This window comes from Callorhinchus milii, unplaced genomic scaffold (genome assembly GCF_018977255.1).
Source record: "Callorhinchus milii isolate IMCB2004 unplaced genomic scaffold, IMCB_Cmil_1.0 Scaffold25, whole genome shotgun sequence".
Taxonomy (NCBI): Eukaryota; Metazoa; Chordata; class Chondrichthyes; order Chimaeriformes; family Callorhinchidae; genus Callorhinchus; species Callorhinchus milii.
This window is the reverse complement of record NW_024704766.1, coordinates 4954623-4975447: the sequence shown is the minus strand read 5'-3', so window position 1 is coordinate 4975447 and position 20825 is coordinate 4954623. Positions and strand designations below refer to the sequence as shown.

The following is a 20825-nucleotide window of genomic DNA, read 5'->3' as shown; positions in this document are numbered from 1 at the left end:
TTTCACTGCCGTGACTGACAGGAGCAGCTAAACAATCAAGCTGTGAGCTGGCAGTTAATATTCAACCCTGAATAGAAGAAAGCCAAGAATGATTTAAAGTTTGCTCACTTGGCCAATGCATCTTAAGCTTTGGAAGGATAAAGATTTTTACAACACCAGGGCATTCTTCAACACTGAGACTTTCCTAACAGAAAATGCAACCACGTAAAATGTAGGAACAGTCAGCAAAGCCATTAAACATGATCCATTGGGGATGTGGGGGAGGATGCACAAGACAGCAACAACTGCAAAGGGTATAGAAGCCAACAGGTTCAGCTGTCACTTGCTTCCCAGAATAGCCGGGATAGATACAGGAGAGGCTCACTGCTCACAACCAGACAGCAGAAGCTCAGACGAGCAGGGAATCGACACGCCACCCTCTCTCAATCCACCGAAGCGAGAAATGTTTCAGATTGACAAGAAAAATCTGGACGACTGTTTCAGGAGAGATCCAGTTGTAAGTGTTAAAAGTGCTTATGCTGATTATATGAGTGAGACCTCTAGTGTGGTGAGTGGGTTGGATGAAACTGATTACGAGGTTCGGAAGCTCACTGCTCTAGCCTTCCGTAGCCTGGCCTGTCCTCACAATAGCTACATCGATGTCTATAGCACCAGGACCTCCAGCGATTTGTCTCTGTCGCGCTCAGAGGACAGCAACAGCATTAAAAGGTCATCTACGTATGTTGACTTGGGTTTCCCAGGCGAGGACAACACAAAGTCTAATAGCAGCGCCGTCTGCACTTTAAGCACCAGAAGTGAGGAAAGCGGCAATGCGGATTCGGAAGAGAGTTATGGCAGAGCCCAGTTTGAGTGCGTTGATGTGGCTGTGGAGACTCGAGAGGAGAGCAAAGTACGAGGTGAAAGTAGGACCGTACCAAAGAGAGAGATCCAACTGAAGAAACGCCAGCGAAGCGAACTTAAAATCTTTACGTCGAAGGATGCCACCGATTGCCGGGCCGCGACTGAGCTTGGAAGCGAGATGCATAAAACGGAGGAAGCTCCAAACTTTCCAGAAAAGCCCGAAACCGCTCCTTACAAAAAGGAGACGAAGGTGAGCGTGGAAACGAAGGAAGAAGTCAACAGGCAACTGAAGAGAGCGGAGTCAATGGAAGAATGCTCAAAAAAGGCCAAATTTGCCTCGTGTCACATATCTAACGTCATCTCGAAGAAGATGCTCTTCGAGCAAGAGCTTAAAATGGAACGTGGAGTAATTCAGGACAACCTCCCTTCTGTTCCCTCAACCCCCTCCTCTGTAAACTTGAAGGAGTTTGAGTTTCCCCAGGAACTGAGACGCCAAAACTCCAATTCCAAATCCGAGAGCGATATGTCCGAGGAGGAACTTTCCAGGAGTTTCAGAAGGAAAAGTTATGATCTCGGTGAGGCGACGCATGAAAAGAGAAGTGTTTTGCGACAGAACAGCTGGGGGTCTATATGGTGCGAGGGGGGTCTTGGTTTAGATGGGCAGCCCAGCAGAGATATCTTTAATCGTGGGGAAAACAGCGCGTTTAGAAACTGGAAGGAAAGCAACACAGACAGCATAAAGGGAATTAAATCAGGGAGAGGGATGGGGCTATGTGGAGAGCAATCTTACTTGATGTTACATGGCTTAGACAGTGTGCGAGCTGATGAGAAAAAGGCCAATGAACAAGTTGTAGTAGACAGTGATGTAGATGGCATCCCACATCTTCCCAAGGAGATCTCGCAAGTCAGTCAGTCAAAGCAAAGCAAGCTGACAGCTTATGAAGACAAGATTAGTTACAAGTGGTCAGGTAGCACTTCCGAGTTGAAGAATCAGCCAAGACGTATTTCTAGGTCACCAGAAAAAACGAAAGCTTTGCAAATGCCAATGGAGAAGTTGAATGAGCTCTTTGGAAGCATAGAGCTGTTGTCCCCAAACATTAGCTCCAGCAGTAAAGTAATTCCCCTAGACCCTAAATATCACACACTGCCAGCATCCTTTAAATATGAGACTGGTGATTGCAAGGTGAAAGAGCCCCAGTTCGAGATAAAAGACAACAGATATTTAAAACAGAAAGGAAAAGGGCCTATACATCATGTGCGAGATGTGCGTAAATTGGTCAAAAATACCTACGGGGCTTTGACATTCACTGACGTAAAACTGTACGGATCTGAACAAGTTTTTAATCCTGAAGATTCAGAAGATGCCACACCTGATCGCACTTCATCGCTAAACACTCTGCCTTTGCCCATTTTTATCAAATACCAGTCAATAAATCACAAAGGCATCAGAGACAATCATCTGTCAGTTGATAAAAAGTACTGGACGTATGCAGGGAGTACAGACACCTCAAGGATGTATTCTTCAGACATCAAGTTCTTAATTCCAACAGACATCATGAAGAACAAGGTTGGTTCCTCCAGGAAAACAGTGATTGAGAAAGAAGGAACTGAAGATTTAATCCATTTTACTGATATGAAAACGTCTAAAAAAGAGCAGGCAAAAGATGACAAGGTGCAAACCTCATCTACAGTGAAGAATGAAGATGTCAAAGCATCGGCAATGAAGGCTGGATCGAAAACAGAAGCCCAGGTTGGAGGAGAAAATTTGAACAAACACCTGACTGGTAAGATTTGTTTGAATAATGAAAGCACCAATTTGTCCTCTGAAAGAAATAAGCAGAAACAAAATGTTTCCGTGCATCCTAAGGATAAAGTGAAGACTGACAGAGAAAGTCAAATTCCTTCCAAATTCAATGCAGCCAAGGAAGATAGTAATATCTCACCCAATAAAGTTTCTCGTCAAACAGAAGGACAAGTCAAACTGCACAACCAACTTGGAAATACAACTTCAAACACAGAAGCCAATGTGATACATGGAAACAGCGAGCGTAATAGAGATGTGCGAGATCGATCAGAAGGTCAAACTAAACGCTTCAAGATTTCACCGTCAAAGAATGACGATCTCAAACTGTCGACCAAAAAGAATGAGCCTAGAACGGAGACCGAAGAAAATCCAACTGCATACACCAAAGACGACCTGCTGACTGGCAAAACTAAGAGCGGTGATCGGAACGAAGATGGTCCCGAAAATTGGCTTAATTCCCGAGATTATTGTGTCCAGAATCATGACGTTCAGTCGCTCGGCAAAAGGGAGACCAAGAACGAGTTGTCAACTGAATTGGAGAAGCAAGTGAAAAAGGGGAAAGCTGAACAGGTGCAGGCTTCAGAGAAGCCAGGGCTGAAGCCAGGGTTATTGCGGGAATCACAGCTAGTTAAAGATAGCTACGTATTGTCACTGATTTTGGAAGAAGAAAGGATGAAGGCAGATAAGAATAGCTCGGAGCCTAGTGACAGCAAAATTAGAAATAAACAACTTTCATCTGTACAGTACCAGATCCCAAATGATCCTATTCCACAGCCTTCGCCTTTAGTTAGGACAGAAGACAAAGAGGCAAGGTCCCGGCAAGATCTTCAGAAGGCTACCAGGCAGTGAAAGGCTCTTTGAAGACATCTGCTCATCCATCTGAGAGACATGATATTTCTGACACATCCACACCTGTAACGAATATCTCAAAGTCCGCAGCTAAAGCGTCACAAAGCCATTCGACTTTTACAGAGTTAAATGTGACATCAGTTCTTCCTGTTAAGTCTACTAACAGGTTGTCTATCTCTGACAGTCAGGATCAAGGGGAATCTAATTCCTCAAAGGTTAAAGTGCAGCTGTCAACTGAACAGTCCCAAAAGAACACAAAACCTGCTCTGAAACTGTAAACTATCTCGCCATTCCTATTAAGGAACAGAAGCCGCCTGTGCCTGCTCAGGTACAAACACCTACCTCTCCGTATTCCACTGGTTTTAAGTCAAGTCAGCCTACTCCATTGGCCATCCCATATTTTCAGCGCCAACAGAGTTGGGAGATTCCAAATCCTCACAGGCAAGAGAAAACGCTTTCTCAGCAAGTCTCCCAGGAATCGCAGTCTCCCGGTACATCTCTATGGAATCCATACAGTCTCTCTCAGGTCCCCAATCCATCGCAGCCCCAAATGCTTCCTTTCTTTCCGGAGGCAAGGACATTGAACTTTCCTGAAACATTTTGCGAGGTACCCCAGAGTGCTCAAGATATCGACAAGGCCCCAGTGCCAAGCTACCAGTATCCTCAAACAGAGAGGAAGATCCTGGTTGACCCAGAGACGGGAAAGTACTACTTTGTTGATGCTCCTGTCCAGCCTTCAAGGAAAATGCTTCTGGATCCAGAAACTGGTCAGTATGTTGAAGTTGTAATGCCTCAGGCTCAGCCCACGTTTGGCGGTTTGTACCAAATGCCATTCTCTCCCTATCTTCTTAATCCGAGTGTCGTGGCGCCATCGTATTTGCCAAATGTGCCATACCCCGGGTTGCTTGTAAACCCGCAGGTGTCCTCTCAAAGGCCTCCAGATATGCCGTCCCAACAAAGTGGCCTGCACACTAATCAGGCAGATAAGCAACATCACATCCATAGGAGCATATCTGCTGAGACTGAATATATGGAAAGCTTGTATTACATCCCAACAGGTATGACCCTATGTCCTAATCCTACCCTGCCGCAAGTAGCCATGCGAGCCAAGTCTTGCCTTGAAGTCAAAGAGTGCAAACCTACAGCCATTTGATCATCACAGCACAATGCTGGAGTGACTAGCATCTCGTCCTACGGTAGCTTTACAGTGGATTAAGGACAAGCATGACACACACATGTTAACTCAAGCGGAGGAAGAGGTATCGTGGCTGCAGTCAAGCGAGCAGCAAGCTTAGTGTCTGGTTGGAAGAAGACCGAACACACTGTTCATCACGAAAAGGATAAATGGATCTGTGTATTCACTCTGGAGATAACAGCTAAGATTTACTACCGTCTCAAACATGATTGACAAGCTTACACAACCATTCACAAACACCTTCCCTTATTTTCTGTTAACCACATCTAAGGAAAGTAGATCCATCCTATAGAGGATCTTGGTTACGGGGGAATGTTCTCATTGCAAGCCAACAGATTCTGGTTTGCTCCAGCATCTACAAGTATTTCACTTGGTAGCATTTGGTTGAATAACTGACTCATGCACCTCACAAAGAGTAGTAACTTGAGAGTCAAAATCTTCTAGTTACAATAGTGCAAATAGATATGTTACTGTCACAGAAGATAAGGGTATATAATTACTGAGAAAAGCCCCTGTGATTTTCCCAGAGTGATTTTCCAAGTGCACATTTTGAATCTTTCTCTCATTATTGGGGGAAAAAAAAGTGGCTTTGAAAAATGTTGTAATTCTTAACCAAAGTTTGCATTTAGTCAAGTTTATGTCAGTGGGTGGGGGCTGCATTTTGAAATTAACTCGGTTAGTTCCCGGGCAAAGTTATCCTACCCCTTTGTTTTTGTAATCTTATTATTTTTACTTTGTCACACTACTGTCATAAATTGTACGGCAAGGTTTGAGGAGAGATCAGCAAAGTGAGATTAGACTAGGAGGAAAACGTTCACACAGACTTGATTTGCTGAATGGTCTATTGCCATTTTATAATGTTCTTGTCATATTACTGGAGTAGGTATGGTTATTTTTTTTTGACGTGTGGGATATCAGATGAGAGAGATACGAAGGCTTTATGCAAGTATTAACATTCAGAAAATAAGGTATCGTGTTAGATAAGCAGCTAAAGAACTTTCCTGTCACCTGTGTTGTTCATCTTAAGCTGCTTTTTCCTAATTAACGAGGTGAGGAGGAAATTGGAACAAAATAAAGGATAAAGAAAGAGGCCATTTGCCCGTTGAAAAATGTGCTGCCGTCAAAAAAAGATTAATAAATTGATCCCTCAATCCACGACTGTTTGTGGGACACTGCTGTGCGCAATTGGCTGCCGTTTCGATGATGTGATAAGGCGCTGTATCAAATGCAAGGAATGTTATTATTATTGAAGCCCAAGTACTTATTCATACTGAATATCAGCATCTGTCTCTCTCTCTCTCGCTCTCTCCCTCTCTGTCATTGCTTCAAATCAGAGTAAAATTTAGGACATCTGTAGCAGGAAGAGAGACGGAGACAGAGAGAGAAAGAGAGAGAGAGAGATTTTCAATCCCGGTCTGGTATTCATCGGAGGAACCAGAGATGAAAGGATAGAGGTCAGAACGTGCCAGCCGGCTCGCTCTTCCTATAATCTCTTTCAAAAATAACCTTGCTAATATCTCAGCTCCTATCGCATGATCAAATATGCATTCGGAGCCTTGAAACTGAACCAAACACAACCGGAGGTCCCAGGTTTGATCAGCAGATTCTCTTGGTGCTGAATTACTTGATCTTAGCTCAGTAGTGTGGTCCTCGGTGCCCCGCTCCCGAGCACTGCCCAGTGGTTCCTGCTCGACAGCGGGTAAGGAGAAAATCAGGCTTGATTGACGCTGAAGTCTCATACTGTGCTAACGCTCGGTATTTACTCCAAATGGCCACTTATGCAACGTAGCAGAGGGTTTCCCGTGGCAGTGATGCTGTACTCTATCACCTTAGGATTGGCGGCGGGGGGGGCGGCGATGGGGGGGAAAGAATAATGGTTCAAACACGCTTTGAGGGTCAATGGATAGATCTGTTCAGCACACATAAAAGCAATGCCTATCATGGCACTTTGGTTAGCAATAGATAAGAGTCAATTATAGGAATTTGACAGCAGTATTTTGATTTGAGTGCCGATTGAAATATGGGTTAATCCAGTAACTAAGTTTTATTGTGTGCGTCTGTGCTTATGTATCATAACATGTAACCTGCACCACTATGAGACAAAGTTGACAATGGGGGCAAAGACTGTTGAGATGCGTGAGATCTCAGTAGTGTATATAAATAAAACCACAATTTAAATTTCTGATATCGATCGATTATCAAAGAGATCATGTTGCCTCCAACGGCAATTTGTTTTAAAAACTTTTTTGGGGTGGAGGGGGCGGGGGGGCGGGGTGGGTTCAATAAATATTAGTAATATTTCTGTGTGTTGTGCTAGGTAGAAAGAGAGAGAGAGAGAGACACATTTTGTATCTGATACAAATATTTACTTTTATTCCACCTCGTTCACTCATTATTCACGAATAAAGAAATCTTGAGAGAAATGCACTCCTTCCTACCTCTGTGACCCGCTAACGCAGGCATGTGTCAGACACCTGGCTGGAGCCCCGGCTAGAACTGGTGCGATGGGGGGCACGGAGTTTAGTAACGGTGAGTTATGCGGGTTGTGGAGTTTGGGATCAGTTGGATCCTGTGCCTGGTGGAACTGGGGAGACCGCTCAAGAGGGCATTTGAGAAGTCGAGTCGGGAGGTGTCGAACGCATGGAGTGTTTTGGGCTGCGTCTGGGGTGGGGTACACGGTCGGAGGTGGGCAATGTGGCTGAGGTGGAGGAAGGTGGTCCTGGTGAGGGACTGGATGTGGGGAAGGAAGGACAGCTGGGGGTCGAACTTGATGCCTAGGTTTCGCACTGGTTTATTAAGTCTGAGGGATAGGCCGGGGAAGGTTGAGGAAGTCAGAGCCGCTGAATAGAAGAAGTTGACGGGAGCAAATGAGTATGGCTTCCATCTTGTCACCATTTAGTTGGGGGTTATATATAATATAACAATCCCAATTTACTCAGCCTTTCACGTTAGGTTATTATCCTGATCAATCTCAGGATACCGAGACTGCAATCACTTTTTGCCCTTAGGTATGCGACTTCCATCTCCTTGAAGCCACTGAAATATGTTAGTATTTGGAGTTGTATTAAAAAAAGAGTGTTTTCATTAACCGAAAATTGTGTGGGGCAGTTCCAAGTACAGCGCTAAGACTACAGTGAATCATTCTGCACATTGTGTTGCCAGCTCAATTCATAGAATTGCTGGCAAAGGACTTGTAATACAATCTATCGGCAGCGCAGATCCCAGTGGCTTTACTGTGGGAGATGGAACAACTCATTGGAGTGTGCCAAGCGATGGTTGAACGAATGCCAGCAAGGGCAGCACGGGCTATAATTAGTAAAGGTCACCAGCTTTACTGCGTACTGTCAGACACAAGTTCGGGTAACTCAAGCTTTGCAGGTCCTGTCTGTGATGGTGTTAAAGGTCAGTCGGCCCAAATATGCTACATTATCATGAGGGGAATGGATGATCTTCGCTCTTCTTTTCCGCAGACCCTTTCCTGCACTCCACTGTTACGGCCTCTGATGCCGTTTCCCGGCTTTGTCACATTTCTTTAACGTCAAAATAAAAAAGGCTCAGTATCAGAACCCGTTACGATTTCTCAAAACATTTGTGTTCTACACTTCTATCCACTTGGCGGACTGCCGTTTGCGGTGGATGGGACTGATCGGTAATTGTTCTATTTGCACTTAGAACAAGCTAACGATAGTATAACTTTCGATCGCTAGTTCACTTTCTGTGCAATTGCAGCATTTTCTGTTTGCAGCTCTGATTCCGGCAGTTCACCTTCCCGTCGGTGTGTAAGGTAGCAAGGCTGACAGTGCAAAATAACCCTCTTGCCTCAGTCGTTAGCACTCTCTTCGGGGTCAAGAACGGAGCTGACAGTCTAGGCTACACTCCCGCGCGATAATTGTCGGACATGCCATGTAATCTCTTAAATAAAACGTTAAATAGAGGGTCCGTCTCCCTTTCTTCAAGTGGATTTTAAAGATCCCATGACACTATCGAAAGAGAAGTGGGTTTCCAACATCCATTCCTCGCCACTAACTGCGCAGATGATGGTGCGTGCTACCGGCCAAACTACTGCCCTCTTTCCTTCTTACGACACCCCTCACCCAGGGTAGCGCCTCCAGAGGGCTTAGCACAAGCCATTCCAGCCGACTGTGACCTGTTCAGGGCGACGAAACGCAACCCATTGCACCCATTGAATGCGTCCTAAGAAAAATAAGGGTGGATCACTGCGTCTGCAGTTTTGCAGTCAGTCGCAACAGTTTGCTGGTCCTAACCGAGCCCGACGGTCTCTGCTCACCGCCAGCTGATGACTATTTTCCGTGAGCTATGACTTTTCTTTCCCTCCGCTCACTTTCTTTGCAAAGCCTTGTGAGTTGGCCTCACCCGATTGATCAGTGTTTGCCAGGCCTCGTCGGCTCAGACCAGCAGTATTAATCATGCGCGTATCGCATTCCCCCTCTGGTGAGAATTCGCTGGGTTTCTTCGAAAAATGTGGTCTCATCCCCTTTCGATCGGCTGCGACGATTTCAAGGGAAAGGAAAAAGGAAGTTTGTCATCCGACACGATGGTGATTTACTACCTCTCTGATCCAGACGCATACCAGACGTGTGGGTTTGCACAGATGCTGTGAATGCTTTGCAGTCCCCGATCACTTGAAAGGTGGGCGAAAAAAATAAGGTCAACTTTCCGCCCGGGTAAAAAAATCCACGAGTCCCGTCATCCCGGCGCGGCGGACGCTCACCGGGTCCGTTTAACCGGAGGGCGTTAACAACAACAACAACAACAACAAGATTCCATTTATAAAGCGCCTTTCACGTCGGGAGGACGTCCCAAGGCGCTGCACAGTTGGGTCATGACCCGAGCAGGGGGGAAATGGTCAGGGTGAGGGGAGGGATGGAGGGAGCGAGGAGGGGGAAATGGTCAGGGTGAGGGGGAGGGGGGGAGCAAGGAGGGGGAAATGGTCAGGGTGAGGGAAGGGAGGGAGGGACGAGGAGGGGGTAGAGAGTCGAGAGGGGAGCTGAAGGCTGAAGGTCAAAGAGAAAGGTCTTGAGACCGGCCTTGAAGGAGGAAAGGGAGGAAGCGGCGAAGGCACTGGGGATGGACTTCCAGAGCCTCGGGGCTGAGAGGCTGAAGGCCACCGATGGTCGGGCGGTTGGGGCTATGAGTTAATCGAGTTAGTTCCGCCGCTTGCCCGAGGCGGGGGGGTTGGGGGGGGTGGGGGTGGTCGTGTCGCTCAGCGGTTGGAGCCCTTGCCTCCCGCTCGCAAGAGGACCCGGGTTCGATGCCCCCCGGGGGGGGCTGATAATCCCCTTAAGAGAGTGATTTGTTTAGAAATAACTTCGCTTCGATTCCGCGACCGCCGGGCGCGATCGGCTGCCGCACTCCCCCCCCCCCCCCCGCGAAACACACAGTCACTACGCTTTACAGTGTACTCTGGAAAGCGCTTTGAGACGGCTCGAAGACCTGATAAGGGGCTGCGACAAATGCCGGGATTATTATTATTATCCTCTCCCCACCCCATTGCCCCCCACTGCCCCCCCCTCTGTCCCATCATTGCCCCTCCCCTCTCCCCCATTGCCCCTTCCCCTCTGCCCCCCCATTGACCCCCTGACCCCATTGCCCTCCCCCTCTGCCCCCCATTGACCCCTGACCCCATTGCCCCCCCCCTTCTACCCCCCATTGCCCCCCGTTGACCCCTTACCCCATTGCCCTTCCCCTCTGCCTCCCCCATTGACCCCCCATTGACCCCATTACCCCTCCCCTCTGCCCCCCCATTGCCCCCCATTGACCCCTGACCCCATTGCCCCTCCCCTCTGCCTCCCCATTGGCCCCCATTGCCCCGACCCCTCTGCCCCCCATTGACCCCCTGACCCCATTGCCCCTTCCCCCCCCCCTCTGCCTAAGAAGGCGGGACATTCAGCCCCGCGTCGCGCGCGGCGGGTCACAGGCGCCCGTCCCCGATTGGTGCGCTCTTCGTCCGTGCGCGGCCGCGAACCAATCAGAGGCCGGGATGGCCCGCCGGCCCGCCCCGTCAGGGCCCTTCCCCCCCTCGGGTGATTGGTCGAGCCGAGTGACGGACGGCCGGGTTAGCCAATGGGAGGAGTCGGTCTGCGGCGCCAACGGGCCGAGGGGCGGGTTTGGGCCGGAAGCCAAATGACGTCAGCGGCGAGAGCAGCAGCAGCGAAGTGCTGCCCCGGGGAGTAAGTGTGAGGTCAGGAACAGGAGGGGAGGCCATTCAGCCCCTCCAGCCTGTCCCCCCCCCACCACCCCCCACACACACACACTCAGCCTCACTGAGCCGGTCAGGAACCCGGACACCGCCTCAGACCCCCGACCCCGTCACCCCCACCTGACACCCCGCCCTCGCCCTCGCCCGACCCCCTCACCCCCGCCCTCGCCCGACCCCCTCACCCTCACCCGACCCCCTCACCCCCGCCCTCACCCGACCCCCTCACCCTCGCCCGACCCCGTCGCCCCCGCCCGACCCCTCACCCCGTCACCCTCGCCCGACCCCGTCGCCCTCGCCCGACCCCCTCACCCCCGCCCCGGCCGACCCCGTCGCCCCCGCCCTCGCCCGACTCCACCGGCTCCCCATCCCCCAGAGGATCGGGTTCAAGATCCTCGTCCTCACTTTCGAGGCCCTCCACGGCTTTGCCCCCTCCTCCCTCTCTGACCTGCTGACTCCCTACCAACCCGCCCACTCCCTCCGGTCAGCGGGCTCCACCTGCTCCATGTCACCCGCCCGACCCACCCTACCATCGGTGGCCGGGCTTTCAGCCTCTCTGCCCCACACTCTGGAACTCCAAGACTGATCTCAAGACCTTTCTCTTCGATCGTGCATTCGGTCGCCCTCCCACCTCTCCCCCTTTCCTCACCCTCACCCCCATCCCTCCTCCATGCTCGGGTCCCGACCCCTGACGTCCTCCTGACGTGAAAGGCGCTCTATAAATGTCAATTTGTTGTTGTTCTGAGAGTATGTTTGCCCTGATGCTGTGGAGTCCTGTAGCTCAGTGGTGAGAACACTCGCCTCGCAAGCGAGAGGACCTGTAGTTGATTCCCGGGCAGGAACGAAACATTGGGCAGGTTCCCTTACTCCGCACACACTCATGTTTACCCAGTTTATCCACATCAGTGATAGGAAACATTTTGGAATCATTCTTTAAGGATGTGGTAGTGCGGTGTTTAGGGCACAATATAATTAAGCCAAGTCAACGTGGCTTTACAAAAGGGATGTCATGTTTGACAAATCTCATAGAGTTTTTTGAGGATATTTCCAGTAAACTGGATAAGGGAGAATCAGTGGATGTGGTCTGTTTGGACTTCCAGAAGGTATTCGATAAGGTGCCGCATAAAAGGTTAATCCAAAAGATAAGGGCCCATGGAATTCGGGGGAGCATATTAACGTGGATTGGGGAATGGTTAACGGGTAGGAAACAAAGAGTAGGGATAAACGGGTCCTTTTCAGATTGGCGGGATGTGACTAGTGGAGTGCCACAAGGATCAGTCCTTGGGCCTCAGCTATTTACCATCTACATCAACGATCTAGATGAGGACATCGCAGTTAATATATCTAAATTCGTGGATGACACAAAACTAGGAGGAAGTGTCAACACAGAGGACGACATTAAAAAAATGCAGCGAGACATAGGTGGTTGGGCAGGTGGGTGGCAGATGAAGTATAATAAAGGGAAGTGCGAAGTCATCCACCTCGGGAGCAAAAGAGTGGGTTATTTTTTAGAAGGGGAGAGATTGGAATGTGTTAGTGTCCAGAGGGACTCGGGTGTCCTTGGACACCAATCACAGAAAGTTAGTCTGCAGGTGCAGCAGCAATTAGGAAGGCGAACGGTATGTTAGCATTCATTATGAAAGGATTAGAGTATAAGAGTAGGGAAGTCTTGCTGCAACTGTATAGGGCCCTGGTGAGACCACACCTGGAATACTGTGTGCAGTTTTGGTCTCCTTATTTAAGGAAGGATGTACTTGCCTTGGAGGGGGTGCAGCGTAGATTTACTGGGTTAGTACCAGGGATGAAGGGGATGAGTTACGAGGATAGGCTGACCAATTTGGGCCTATATTCTCTAGAATATAGAAGAATTAGAGGGGATCTTATAGAAACCTATAAGATCATCAAAGGGCATGATAGAGTAGATAGTGGGAGATTGTTTCCCCCGGTTGGAGAAACTAAAACCAGGGGTCACAACCTTAAAATCAGAGGCAGCCCTTTCGCACTGAGTTGAGGAAGAACTTCTTCACTCAAAGGGCAGTGAATGTATGGAACTCGCTACCCCAAAGGGCTGTTGACGCTCAGTCCTTGAACATATTCAAGACTGAGAGAGATAGATTTCTTATTGCAAAAGGGATTAAGGGATATGGGGATAAGGCAGGGTCAGGTTATTAGCTGGAGTTAGATTAGTAGATCAGCCATGATTGAATGGCGGGGCAGGCTCGAAGGGCCGAATGGCCTACTCCTGCTCCTACATGTTATGTTATGTTAGCAGTAAGTAGGAATCCAGTTGTTAGTTGAGTGGCGGATCGCTTTTACCAGGAGTAATAATCCCTAAAAAAAATGTCGCTCAATCCACGACTGTTTGTGCGCAATTGGCTGCCACGTTTTGCTCACAAAATATGCAGTCAATTCACAGTGTATTCTGTGAAGCGCTTTGAGACGTTTTGAAGACGTTATATCAAATGCAAGGATTATTATTATTCCCCCAAGTTGAACCCACAGCGCTTTCTATTCACAGTCATTTCATTATAAAGAACTGTGAAAAACATGAAGTTGGCGGAAAATTAATTAGTGAGCATCACCTTTTGAACAGCTTCTCCCTGGCTGATTCCAATCAGCTTTGCTGTCTTGTTGGGAGCAAGCTAGCCCTTTCCTCGGCTCAAGTTATTCTGCAAATAGACGAGGCTGTAAAAGGGGGAAGAAATAGGAATGTAATTAACAAAGGGAGTCGAGCCAGATGTTCCCTCGAGAATGTATAATCATTTAACAGAGAGCCAGACGTGTTTTGTGTAGTTTTAAGCTAAAATTACCAAACTTGAGTTAGGATTTAGAACCTGCTAAATAGTGATTGTTTAAAGATTATTTTTCTCTCCCCTCCCAATCTCTTGCTCACTTTTTTTAAAAAAAAAAGTTTCTTAAAGCTGCTGCTTTTCGATTCCTCATTGGTCCAGCGCACATGAACTGAAGACACCGTGGGCCACATACAGTACACATCAGCACTTGGTTTCCTGCCAGCCTGCGGTTCACACTGTTCAATAGCCCCGTTTGAATGTATAGTATTGCCAATAATTGATGAAACCATGAAGCTTCTTGTTGCCGCCGTGCTGGTGATGTGTATGTATGAGGTTGCTGGCAGAGGCAATCACAGGGATAGGAAGAGGAAAGAAAGCGATCACTTTCCATATGCAACATCAGGAACGATTGAGATGAAATCTCCCGACCTGAATAACGAGGAGGCTCATTCTAACCACATGCCCGACCATCTCAAGTGTGATGCTTGTAGAGCTATTGCTTATCAGGTAGGTTCATTGCACTGTGGTGCTAACTATACAAATAGAGACATCCTGTGGATTCCTGTAACGTAGTGGTTAAACCTCGCAAGTGAGAGAACCTGGGTTCATCCTGGCAGGGCAAAACGTTGGACAAGTTTCCTTACCCCACACGCCTCTGTTTACCGAGCAGTTAAGTACGAAACAACGTTAACAGTAGATCGGTAGAATCAATGTTAATCGATTGGCGGATCGCTTTTCCAGGGGTAATAATTCCTTAAAAAAAAAGAATAATTTGGTCACTTAATTTACAACTGTTCGTGAGATTGCTGCCGTGCGCAATTGGCTTCCGCGTTTCGCCCACAAAACGCAGTCGTTTCACTTTACAGTATATTCTGTGAAGCGTTTTGAGATGTCTAGAAGTCGTAAAAAGGCGCTATATCCAATGCAAGGATTATTATTATTAGCCTACCTGTGGACGTGAGAGGCTGGGATTATTCTATTTGGGGAAGAGGGGATTGAGGGGAGATTTAATAGAGGTGTTCAAAATTATGAGGGGTTTTGATAGAATAAATACGGAGAAACTGTTTACTCTGGCGGTTGGGTGGGCCGGTTACCAGTGGACACAGATTTAAGTCAATTGGGAAAAGAACCAGAGGGGAGACGAGGAGACTTTTTTTTTAACCAGACAGTTATGAAACTCACGGCCTGAAAGCCCGGTGGAAGCAGATTCGATACCAGCTTTCAAAAGAGAAGTAGGTACATACCTAAAAAGGAACTGTGTACAGGGCTATGGGGTAAGAGCGGGGAAGTTGGGAGCTCTTTCAAAGGACCGGCACAGGCACGATAGGCTGAATGGCCTCCTTTGTGCTGTAAAATTCTACGATTCAATGATAACTTATTTGGAGATGCAAATAGCGCTCTTTGGAACCTTTTGCTTTGTACGATCACAAGAAAAGTAGAGGGGATAAAGAAAGGCCCATGTGATCCCATAGTTCCATAATAATAATAATAATCTTTGCATTGGATACAGCACTTTATTTTATCACAATGGCTCAAAGTGATTCACAGATTATTCTGTAAAGTATAGAGTGTATGTAGATAAATCTACACTCTACACATTCAGATAAATCTAAATCTACACTGATCTTTCCATTACAGTTTGAAGTTGCTTCTTAAATAAGACCATGACCACTTATCCACCTGCCTGGTGAATCTGCACCGCTGCAACCCATTCACATCAATATATATTTTTAAAAAGTTATTATGGTTAGGTCGTGAAAGTAATAAAGTTTACTCTTCACAGACCTTGGGCTTTTGAGCAAAAGAAAAGCATATTGTTTTAGCAACATGGCCAGCACTCAATTCAATATTTTCCCCATCAGTGAAGGGCACACAACCATAACACAGAGGACATTGCTAAGTTCTTTGTGAAGAGTGTCTAGGATGTATGTTTGAGTAGATATCAGTCATGCGAGTTGTATTTTTTCCAAGTTTAAATGGAACCTGGTAGATTGTTTTGAGTAATCCTCCATTAACAGGAAGCATAGATTCAGTATCAGACAGTGAAAGGGATTTCCCTCAAGCAGGGACCGAGAGATACATTACTTTTTAAATTCTGCAGAAATCCCAGTACCTGATCCTTATATGCACTTTTCTGTTCATTCCTGTTTACAGTCGACAACTCGCCAAAATATGGCGACATTCATTATGATTTAAGGGATGATTTGAATTGCTCTGTCAGCAATAAGAATAAGAAGAGCATAAAAATAATTCTTGTATTTGATACAGCACCTTATGCCTTCGAGACGTCTCAAAGCGCTTCACAGAATATACTGTAAAGTGAATTGACTGGACATTTTGTCGACGAAACACGGCACCTTTCCTGTTGAAATGCATTCAAATAAATTCGACAGAATTTACGTGAAGCAGTGACTGTATTTGTGGGCAAGTACAGCAGGGAATTTGCATAGCGTTATTTTCTCAGTTAATTTGATGAAAGAACCGACTTCCTCTTAATGTTCCTTTCAATACAGGCTTATGCATCACCAAATTAAAACGACCGATTTAAATATTTCTTTCCTTTCCTTTCCTTTCCATGGACTGTAAAGATTCAGGAATACCTTTCGAAAAAAGAATCTAAAATCTCTGCGGTGAAAGAGGGGAAAGCACAATTGAGCGAATCTGATTACATTGAGACACTGGATCTTTGTTGCAGTCAGAGCTGGGAAATGTGAGTGTTGGTAACAACAACAATTTATATTTATATAATAATAATCCTTGCATTATCACGTCTTCAATATGTCTCAAGCGCTTCACAGAATATTCTGTAAAGTGAATTGACTATATTTTGTAGGCGAAACGCGGCAGCCAATTGCGCACAGCAGCGTCCCACAAACACTCATGGATTGAGTGACCAATTTATTATTTTTTTAAGGAATTATTAACCCCGGAAAAGTAATCCAACAATCGACTAACAACCGGGTTCCTACTTCTCGAACTCAGGCGTCCCTTGCAAGGCGAGCGCTCTAACCACTGAGGTCCAGGACTGCACAATATATTTACATTAATATATTGCCTTTCACATCGGGAGGACACACCAAGGCGCTGGACAGTCAAGGGTTTGATCCGAGCTGGGGGTTGGATTTGAGAAGGAGGGGTGGGCTGGGAAGATGACCGAAGGAACGGTCAAAGAGGGAGGTTTTGAGACGGACTGTGAAGGAGGCGAGGAAAGGGACGAAGTGAATGGGCTCTGGGACGGAGTTCCAGAGAGAGGGGACGGAAAAGCTGAAGGCCCGACGGCAGAGTGGAGGATGGATGAGAATCGTGAACGCTATCCTCTGGGGGATGTGGAGCCGGGCGAGAATGGGAGCGATCGGCTCGCGGTAAATTATTCCTTTAGGGTTTCAACGCACGTATTCTACTGCGGTTAACTCATTTGTATCTTACTAGCCTGTAGGCAAATGATAGTTGTCCTGTGTTCTATTTACATGTATTTGTATTTTGCAGCTACGGAGTAATGGAAGTGAATGGTGTTAAGCGATTGTCAGGCCCAGGACTAGAGACTGAGGAACATCCGGGTGTGATGATGACGAGTGGACCCTGGCCAGCAAGGTGAAAACTTGACTCATTTTATTGTGGAAGTTCGGAAAAAAATAATGACTATTGATACCAAGTTTTATTCCATTAACAACAGTTATAACGATAAGCCATTGCAAGTGTAACAGTAACTGACATTCATAGTGCAACTTACAAGTAAAAAAACACCTGTTGAAGCACACTGCACAATGATTAATTGACATGATTAAGAGACGTGACCCATTCCTGTGCTGACAATGTTCTGTGTTATACTAATAACCCTTCTATTTGATATAGCGCCTTATCACTCCTTCGAGATGTTTCAAAGCACTTTACCGAATATACTGTAAAGTGAATTGACTGTATATTTTGTTGGCTCTTTGCGATGTCTAGAAGATGTGATAAGGCGTTTTTATCAAATGCAAGGATTATTATTATTATTAATACCTCTGCATATCCTTCCCACAGGTTGTACAAAATGTGCCAGGCATATCTGGGGAGTTGACAGAAGAAGAAATTTACCAGGAGTTCCGGAATAATCGGGATTACTTGGAAGATTTCCTTTGTTATGATAAAAATGGAACTTGCACTAAACTGGGGAATACTATCTGGATCCCTCAGAAAGAGGAGTTTTAGTTCAATGCACTAAATCACCAGTAAATTAAACATCTTCATCTCATTATCAGTTAACATTTCGAGATTTAGTTCCGCTTTTAGCACCTTGAGGTATGAAAGTGACACCCTGTGACATGGAGACAGTTACACTGAAAGCCTCACACAGAATGCAAATGTCACAGTCAGCAAATTTGTGAGTAATCAAAGGAGAATAATCCCTTCAAAGCAGAAATAATAATAATTTGGTCACTCAATCCATGACTATTTGTGGGACACTGCTGGGAGTAATTGGCTGTCGCGTTTCGCCTACAATATACCCTTTACAGCATATTCTGTGAAGCGAACATACTTTACAGTATATTCTTTTGAGACGTCTTGAAGACGTAATGAGGCGCTATAATGCTAGGATTGTTAATATTATTATCTGTTCAAAAACATGGTACAAAATAAACTGATTAGTGAACACCAGAAGCTTTTAACCGTTATAGAGACTCACTGGGGTGAAAAATGTAGTGTATTTTGAGCAGTTGAACCCTAACATCAACAAATATTTTGTGTGCAGGTGCAAGGCAAAGATTTGCCTAGAGATATACAGTCACTACACTTGATAGCAGTTTCCTGCAGATTGCTTTGAGACGTTTTCACATTCTAGGGTGTAATACCAAATGCAAGAAGTAATATTATAAAAGGTTTAGTTTATCTGGTGGAATCCTGAGATTAAGATTAAATGATGCCTACAGTTTTGACTGCAAGTTAACTTTTATTATTATTATAAACGCATGTGAGACATGTTTTTCAAAATTAAATTGTATTTAAAAATGCGGTCTGGCTACTTCTTGGCTGGAAAACATGTAGTCATCTACGAAACTGGTCAGATGTATATTTTTCTGCTCATCAAAGTGTGCAGATGTCAGTGGTCACATTTATATAGTTTTGCAGTATTTTTGTACAGAATCTTACACATCAAGGTCTCTGGCCTGTTACTCCCCCTGCCTCGGGGTCGTGCTCTGGGACCCTACCCTGAGTGAAGGGCGCGGTATAAATGCAAGTTGTCGTTACAAGCACCATTGCGGTGTCGGGAGGACGTCCCAAGGCGCTGGACAGTTGGGTTGGGACCTGAGCAGGGGGGGAAATGGTCAGGGTGAGGGGAGGGAAGGGAGGGAGCGAGGAGGGGGAAATGGTCAGGGTGAGGGAGGGAAGGGAGGGAGCGAGGAGGGGGTAGAGAGTCGAGAGGGGAGCTGAAGGCACGGTCAAAGAGAAAGGTCTTGAGACCGGCCTTGAAGGAGGAAAGGGAGGAAGCGGCGAAGGCACTGGGGGATGGAGTTCCAGAGCCTCGGGGCTGAGAGGCCGAAGGCCCGGCCACTGATGGTAGGGCGGTTGGGGCGGGGGATGTGGAGCAGACCGGAGCCAGAGGAACGGAGGTTATGAGTAGGTAAGTAGGGGGATAGTAGGTTGGAGAGGTAGGAGGGAGCGAGGCCGTGAATGGCCTTGGAGGTGAGGATGAGGATCTTGAATTCGATCCTCTGGGGGATGGGGAGCCGGTGGAGGCGAGTGAGGGCGAGGGCGGGAGTGATGTGGTCGCGGTGTCTGGTGCGGGACAGTACACGAGCTGCAGAGTTCTGAATGACCTGCAGTGTGGAGGGAGGACCGGGAAGGCTGGTGAGGAGAGAGTTCCCATAGTCCAGCCTTGAGGTGATAAAGGTGTGGACCAGAGTTTCAGCCGTGTGAGGGGTGAGGTAGTGCCGTAGTCTGGCGATGTTTTGGAGGTGATGGAAGGCGGTGCCAGTTGTGGTGCGGATATGGGGAAGAAAGGACAGCTCAGGGTCGAACAGAACCCCGAGGTTCCTGATGGCTTTGAGAGGTGGAGAGTGCAGCCTTGGATGCTGATGCTGTCAGTGCCTGAGGTGCGGAGGCGCTGACGTGAGCCAATCAGGAGGGCCTCGGTTTTTCGCACGTTGAGCTGAAGAAAGTTGTCTCTCGTCCAGGACTCGATGTCGGACAGACAGCTGTCAGGACATCGGGGCTCGTGGAGTTGAGGGTAGAGGAGGAAAGGTAGAGTTGGGTGTCATCCGCATACATGTGGACGTTAACCCCATGTCTGCGGATGCTGTCACCACAGGGGGAGCATACAGTGGGTGAAGAGGAAGGGACCGAGAACAGAGCCCTGAGGGACACCGCACGAGACAGTGCGGGGGGTGGAGGAAAAGCCGTTAGCGGAGACAAAATGAAGACGGTGGGAGAGGTACGACCTAAACCACTCAAGGACAGGGCCTTGAAGGTTGAGGTGGGAGGACAAGCGGTGGAGGAGGATAGAGTGGTCGACCGTATCGAATGGGCAGCACGGAAACCCGACTGGAGGGGTTCCAAAAGTGGGTGGAGAGGAAAGAGCGCAGCTGGGAGGCGACGACCCTTTCGAGAACCTTGGACAGGAAGGGGAGGTTGGAGATGGGCCGGTAGCTTGATAGCTGCGACGCATCAAGCCCGGGGTTGTACTTCGCCTCCAGGATTATCCTGGAGTAGAAGGACGACTTGGCCGAGGCTAGAGTGGAGCGGTAGGTCTTGAGGAGGTCCAGCAAGATTTGCCGGTGGACCGTAAGGCCAGATTTGAGGCAGGTGCGTTCAGCGGCCCGCACCTGGCTCTTCAGTGAGCGGGGGTGGGTGGTGAACCAGGGGGAGGAGCGAGAATAGGAGACAGTACGGCAGGTGATGGGGGCAAGAGCGTCGAGTGCGGAGGAGAGGGTGTTGTGGAGGAGGGTGAGAGGAGAAGAGGGATCAGTGAGGGATGAAGGCCAGAGCGAGAGGCGTTCAGAGGACTCCAAGGCAGAGATTGTTTCCTCTATCCACACAATGTACTATTACCATATCTCCAAAGGAACTCCCTTCCTGTTCCTAATCTACAATTAAATTCCACGACCCAATTTCTTTCGTCTCTCGGAAACAACAGCTCTTCTATTCCAA

The 20825-nt window shown here is 47.5% G+C and overlaps 2 protein-coding genes across 2 annotated transcripts; both read left to right on the top strand.

Moving 5' to 3' along the window:
• The first annotated feature begins 261 nt into the window (after nucleotides 1-261).
• Nucleotides 262-5843, top strand: LOC121850755 (uncharacterized protein C4orf54 homolog). Its single transcript, XM_042343828.1, has 3 exons — nucleotides 262-3489; nucleotides 3617-3624; nucleotides 3736-5843. Exons 1-3 carry the CDS (start codon nucleotides 266-268, stop codon nucleotides 4644-4646), a joined length of 4143 nt encoding a protein of 1380 aa, XP_042199762.1. The 5' UTR covers nucleotides 262-265; the 3' UTR covers nucleotides 4647-5843.
• A 4986-nt stretch (nucleotides 5844-10829) lies between these two features.
• On the top strand, nucleotides 10830-18675 carry LOC103180329 (marginal zone B- and B1-cell-specific protein). The gene is given in 6 exon segments (XM_042343936.1): nucleotides 10830-10879; nucleotides 13817-14204; nucleotides 16286-16407; nucleotides 17184-17288; nucleotides 17721-17749; nucleotides 17752-18675. Coding segments are annotated over 5 exon segments (612 nt in total). The 5' UTR covers nucleotides 10830-10879; nucleotides 13817-13985; the 3' UTR covers nucleotides 17889-18675.
• Nucleotides 18676-20825: the final 2150 nt, after the last annotated feature.